This window comes from Henckelia pumila, chromosome 1 (genome assembly GCF_033568475.1).
Source record: "Henckelia pumila isolate YLH828 chromosome 1, ASM3356847v2, whole genome shotgun sequence".
NCBI classification, from domain to species: Eukaryota; Viridiplantae; Streptophyta; class Magnoliopsida; order Lamiales; family Gesneriaceae; genus Henckelia; species Henckelia pumila.
In genome coordinates, this window is record NC_133120.1 from 13,896,538 (window position 1) to 13,903,527 (window position 6,990).

Sequence of the window (6,990 nt, forward strand, 5' to 3'; positions counted from 1 at the left end):
GAGGGTTTTGTTTTCTATTCGTGGACCTGATTGAAGAAACGTTCGTTCATCAGTTCCGGGGATATATAACAAGAGCAGATTAAATTCTGTTGGTGTCCATAATCTCGCTTCGAGATTTTAAGGTGAAATATTTAATAGTGATTATTTGTTTTACTTACACAAATTTAATCGTAAAGTTTTGATACACAGATATGGAATCGTTCCATATTAATAAAATAAAATTTTTTAAACTTCCGCTGCACCGGGTATCAATTCTAATTGATCTGAACACAGTTTTCCAACAAGTTCCTGGTTTTTGTTACAGGTTTGTTATGGATACTCGGTACACGAATGTTGCAATTCGTCCACCAATCTTGGATGGAACAAATTATGACCCATGGAAACTAAAGATGAGCATATATATACAATCAATTGATTCCAGGGCTTGGAAACATGTGCTTGATGGTTGGTCACCACCAATGAGAGATGATGATATTCCTGGACTCAAACCAAGAGCACAATGGACAGCCGATGAGACCACCTCGTCTAATTATAATGCAAAAGCCATTAATTCTATTTTTACTTCTGTGGATATGAATATGTTTAATCTAATTGGTACTTATACTTGTGCTAGGGATTCTTGGGAGAAACTTCAAACGCACTGTGAAGGCTCGGCAAGTGTTAAGAAGACAAGGATGCTTCTCCTAACGTCAAAATTTGAGAAATTGAGAATGGAGGAAAATGAGACCATCGTGGAATACAATTTAAAGAGCCTTTCTAATGAAGCATCTGTCCTTGGTGATCCTATTTCAAACGAGAGACTTGTGTCCAAAGTACTTCGTTCTCTCCCAAAAAGGTTTCACACCAAAGTTTGTGCTATAGATTAATCCAATGATACATCTATAATGGGTTTGGATGAACTAATAAGTTCTCTATGCACATATGAGATGGAGATGGAAGTAGAAGATGATCACAAAGGTAAGTCTATTTCTTTTCAAGTGTCTAATGATTCTTACAATGATTTTTCTAAAGTAAAGCAGAAAGTGAGCATATCTGATCTCGAAGATGGTTCTATTGCCTTGATCTCAAAAAAATTTGCTGATTACCTCAAGGTGATGAAAGAAAAGAAGAAAATTGAGAAAAGTGCACAACATTCAAAATTTCCAAGTTTACCTACTATGGAGAAGCCTCAGAAACCAACTACTACTCGAGGACCACGTCAAAGGTATGAAGGTAAAAATCAGACCTCAATTAAGAGGTTTGATAATGTTCAATGCAGGGAATGTAAATGATATGGACATTATGTGATTGAATGTGCCAATCGACTTCGAAAAGGTATGAATGCTTCTCTGAGTGATGAAGATTTTGAGGAAGAACAGGAAAAGACTGAACAGGTAGATCTTGTTTCTTTTACTGCTTTGCTGGAAGGTAAGAAAAGTTTTCAGATTAATCCACGCGGTGTTGGAAGCACAATGTAATAGGATTTCATTGCATACTTACATATCACCTAGGATTGGACTTAGACTCGTGATTGGCAACCACGGGTTGATTAGTAAATGAGATCGATCATCCTTAAATAATATATGATATTATTGATGTATGCATGTTTAGACTAAATTGTATGAATCCCGCAAGCATACATAAATTTGCATGATGAGACAAATTTTCAAAAATAAAATCCCTCATTTTAAATATGATTTAAAATTGATATCAAGATAAACAAAAGAGAATTTTAAATATTGTTTAAATATTCCTACCTTCCATCAACGATCAATGTATGTGATGCTACCCACGGATACGGTCCGGCTCATATTATTGGGGGGACCCGTTCGTCGGAAAGCTGTACATTGGATCGACACTTGTTGTAAGTTGGGTGGAACTCCCATGGGATTGGCTCATATTATTGGGGGATCCACATGGCGACCGTCCATCACAACTTAATATTGATGGGTTATCTTGACATGTCACAATAAACAGCGTCATATTATTGGGCCCTTATTGGACATGAGGTAAAAACATAGGGGTTACTTTGGAAGTAATTGGGCTCTACCTTTTGAAAATTATGGTTGGCTGATATTATTCGGGATCATGATTTGTCAATTGGACTCCATGTTCTCACTAAGGAAAATAGTTTCCCGTTTTCACTAGAGGGTAGTGAAATCGTTAAAATAGTGGGAGTGTAATTCATAAAATAAAATTCGCCATATTTTATGTCTTAGTAAATTAATTAAACAATCATTGATTATTGTCTGTTTCCTTTTCAGTATACTATTACAATGACTTCTCGCAATCCACTATTTTCAATTCTCGAACAAAACAAATTGACTGGCGCAAACTATACGGAATGGTTCCGTAAGTTGAAAATTATTCTTACTTCGGAAAAAGCTTTCTACGTGTTAGAGAAGCCGCCTCCGAAGGAAGCCCCAGCTAATATAAGTCCGGAAGAGTTGGCCAAACTTGATTTATGGTGGGACCATGATATCAAGGCCAAATGCTACATGCAGGCTTCGATGTCTGATGAGCTTCAAAGGAGATTCAAGGATGCCGTGAATGCTGTTGACATTCACAAGAACCTCAAGGAACTCTTTGGAGTTCATTCAAGGTCGGAGAGGTATGCCACCGTCAGAGAGCTCATGACGAGCCGCATGCGAGATGGGACTTTGCTCCGTGAGCATGGGGTGCACATGATTGGGCTCATTGAAAAGTTGGTAACACTCGACTTGACTTTGGAGCATGAACTTAGCGCGGACTTGTTGCTTATATCACTTCCTTCATCATTTGATGGTTTTGTGATGAACTTCAATATGAACAAGATAGAGGCCACCCTTGAAGAGATGGTCAATATGCTTGTCACATATTAAGCCACACTAAAGAAGGATAAACCGGTACTTTTGGTTGGCTCCTCTTCTAACTCTAAGAAAGGACCAAGTGGAAAGGGTAAGAAACGTTCTGCCCCGCCCAAGAAGATTGTACCAAATAAGAAGGGAAAGGCCAAGGCTTCAATTGGGATAAAAGATGAAAACGTTTGCCATTACTTCAAGAAACCCGGTCATTGGAAACGTAACTGCAAGGAATACCTCGAACAGTTGCGAACTGCAAAGGGTATGTTTTACATTGAAATAAATGTTTCGCTTAATACTTCTTCTTGGGTATTGGATACCGGATGTGGATCTCACATTTGCAATGATTTGTAGGTGATGACAAGAAGTCGTAAGCTAAGGATGGGTGAGACCCAGCTAAGACTCGGGAATGGTTCTAGAGTCGAAGCCAAAGCTATAGGAGACATTTTGTAGTGACCCTTACCCGGATCACCTACTAAACAGAACTTAGGCATGCAATTAACTTAATAAAACAGATATCAGAATAAAACTGCGGAAACCATAAACATTATACAATCCCAAGTAAAGGAATCTGTAATTTATCCAATAATATACAACCAAATCGAATAGCTGTATAAACCCAAACAACAGTAATAAAACCTAAGCGAAGCTCCAGCTGGCCAACCACTGACTAGCCCCTCCTGGATCCACCCTCCTCGTCCAATCGCAAACCTGCCCCATGGAATAGGGTGTCCAGAAAATACAGAGTACGAGACGTGAGCATAAAACGCTCAGTACGAGAGTATGAGTATACATGCATGCAAAGTGAACTCCCTATAGACTCGAGGTCAAGGATCAGATAACAGAGATAGACCGGGCCCTGGTATGTAGCACGCTGTGCCGTCGCTTCAAGAGGTGGCTCCCATACCGAGATAACCGTGGATACGCCAGACCCAAATCGATGGAAGTCCATCCACAACAGGATAGGGTACAACCCTACTAACAGACATCTCGAAAGAGATACAGCAAGATGCAAATGAATGCAGCATAATATCATGGCATATAAATCATGCAGTCACATAATACATGCATACTCAGTCAGGATATCTCGAACAGTACTTTCGTACCTCAATACAGTGCAAGCTCTACCAACTCTAGGTCCACGCCTATAGTCTGCCCTACACTGCCAAATGATACTACTATCATTAAAGTGCTCTAAAAGCCTTAACTAAGCTATTGCATACTCCTAAATATTTATAGGAAGCAAAAGCTTTAACTTCGTCCGTCGTTAGCCCTTTGATTTCGGTGCCTCCAGAACTTGGGCACAACTCCGCTACGACTACCGAATGCCTCGCCGACCTCCGGACCAAGCCTGAGAAGACTAGAACAGCTCCAAAAGGACTAGAAAGGAAAGGAGAACTCGGAATTGGCAAATGAAAGTGAAGTCTCGGCCTTCTATTTATAGACAACGATCGGAACTTCCGATCCTTGATCGGAACGTCCGAACCTCGATCGGAACGTCCGATCCTGCCATCGGAGCTTCCGAAGATCTTAATCTGCCACGTGTCAAAATATCACTTGTTGACTCCGGATAGGGGTGATCGGAGCTTCCGGTCCTGATCGGAGCTTCCGATCCAACCACACGTCATGCCTGACGTAATACCGATCGGAGCTTCCGATCCTGATCGGAGCTTCTGATCTCACCTTCGGAGCTTCCGTACTCTACCCAAGTAATTATGATTAATTCCTTTAATTACTCAATTAGGGTACGGGCTACTACATTCTCCCCCACTTAAGATATTTCGTCCTCAAAATCAGATCTTAAGTACCGAATGCAAATACAGAAATCAGAAACATTCTTTATTCAAATCAAACGTTTACAGAGTCTACAACTGAATACAACTTAAAGAATGAAATCAAAACAACTCAGGATGGTCTTTACGCATCCTGTCCTCAAGCTCCCATGTAGCTTCCTCAGTGCCTCGGCGCTGCCACTGAACTAAAACCAAAGGGATGACTTTGTTCCGTAAAACCTTATCCTTATAATCCAGGATACGAAGAGGTTTTTCAACATAAGTCAAATTCTTGTCTACCTGAATCTCAGACCGCTGCAGAATATGAGATTCATCCGCCACATACCGTCGCAACAGAGATACGTGGAAAACGTCGTGAATACTGGACAGATGCGGTGGCAAAGCTAGTCGATAAGCCAAATCGCCAATGCTCTCCAAGATCTCAAACGGGCCGATAAATCTGGGAGACAACTTGCCTTTAAGGCCAAATCTGAGAATCTTGCAGAAAGGTGACACTCTCAAAAACACTTTCTCCCCGACCTCGAACTGCAAGGGCCTACGCTTGATATTAGCATAGCTGGCCTGACGATCCTGTGCAGTCTTAATCCGTTTCTTGATTTGATCAACAATGTCTATCGCCTGCTGGATAAATTCCGGTCCCTCAGCCTGTCTCTCCCCCACTTCTTCCCAGAAGAGTGGAGTACGACAACGTCGCCCATACAACGCCTCAAAAGGTGCCATCCCAATACTAGTATGATAGCTATTGTTGTAAGCGAACTCGGTCAACGGCAAATGATCCTGCCAGGCTGAACCAAAATCCATGACGCACGCTCTAAGCATATCCTCTAGGGTACGGATAGTGCGTTCTGACTGACCATCAGTCTCCGGATGATAGGCTGTACTCAAACTGAGAGTAGTACCCATCGCACGCTGAACACTCCCCCAAAATCTAGAATTAAACCTGGGGTCCCGATCGCTGACAATGCTCACAGGCACTCCGTGAAGTCGGACGATCTCCTGAATGTACATCCGTGCCATGCGATCCACAGAGTACTCTCGGCTATAGGCAATGAAATGCGCTGACTTGGTGAGTCGGTCCACCACAACCCAGATAGCATCACAGTTCCTCGGGGATACCGGCAAATGGGTCACAAAGTCCATTGTGATAAACTCCCATTTCCATTCAGGAATAGGCAGACTGTGAAGCAATCCTCCAGGTCGTCGGTGCTCTGCCTTGACCTGTTGACACACCAAACATCTCGAAACAAACTGATAAACACTGCGTTTCATTCCCTTCCACCAGAAACGAGTACGTAGATCCTTGTACATCTTGTTGCTCCCAGGGTGAATACTTAACTTAGTGCGATGTGCCTGAGACAAAATCTCCTCTCGCAACTCTTCGTCCTGCGGAATCACAAGCCTACCAGACAAACACAGAAAGCCATCTGACTGATAATGAAATCCAGACGAGCTACCCTTGTTAGCTAGATGAGCTAAACGCTGGGTCTTCAAATCAGACATCTGAGCATCTCGGATCCGTGAATACAAGGCTGGCTCAGATAATATCGCAAACATCTGGATACTCTGCATACCTTTCTTATGCTTGAAGGTATAACCTGAAGTACAACAGTCACTGATCGCACTAGACATCGAACAAGCCTGAAGTGCGGATAGTCGCACCTTGCGACTCAAAGCATCAGCGGTGAGATTAGCAGCTCCCGGATGGTACTTAATCTCGCAATCATAGTCCTTAAGCAAGTCCATCCAACGTCTCTGCCTCATGTTCAACTCCGCCTGAGTGAACAAATACTTGAGACTCTTATGGTCGGTGAAGATCTCAAATTTCTCGCCATACAGATAATGACGCCAAATCTTCAAAGCGAACACAATGGCTGCTAACTCCAAATCATGGACTGGGTAGTTGTCCTCGTGAAACTTCAGCTGTCTAGAAGCGTATGCGATCACATGCCCATTCTGATTCAGGACAAAACCTAACCCCTGAAGAGAAGCATCCGTGTATACCACATACCCTCCAGATCCAGACGGTAATGCCAACACCGGCGCAGAAGTCAACCGCCGTCGAAGCTCACGGAACTTCTCCTCACACTCGGAGGACCACTCGAAATCCTTACCCTTGCGAGTAAGCTGCGTCAACGGTCGAGCTAACTGAGAGAAGTTCAGAATGAAGCGACGATAATACCCTGCTAGACCCAGAAAACTACGGATCTCAGCAACTGTCGTCGGATGCGACCAATTAAGTACCGCTTCAATCTTGCTTGGATCAACAGAAATCCCCTCCCTGGATATGATATGGCCAAGAAAGACCACTCTATCCATCCAGAACTCACACTTGCTCAGCTTGGCGTACAACTGCTCATCTCGAAGAGTCTGTAGTACCA

At 42.7% G+C, this 6,990-nt stretch overlaps 1 protein-coding gene across 1 annotated transcript; it reads left to right on the top strand.

The window, feature by feature from the left end:
• The first annotated feature begins 311 nt into the window (after positions 1-311).
• LOC140859872 (uncharacterized) lies at positions 312-866 on the top strand. The gene has a single exon (XM_073262481.1). It carries the CDS (start codon positions 312-314, stop codon positions 864-866), a length of 555 nt encoding a protein of 184 aa, XP_073118582.1.
• Positions 867-6,990: the final 6,124 nt, after the last annotated feature.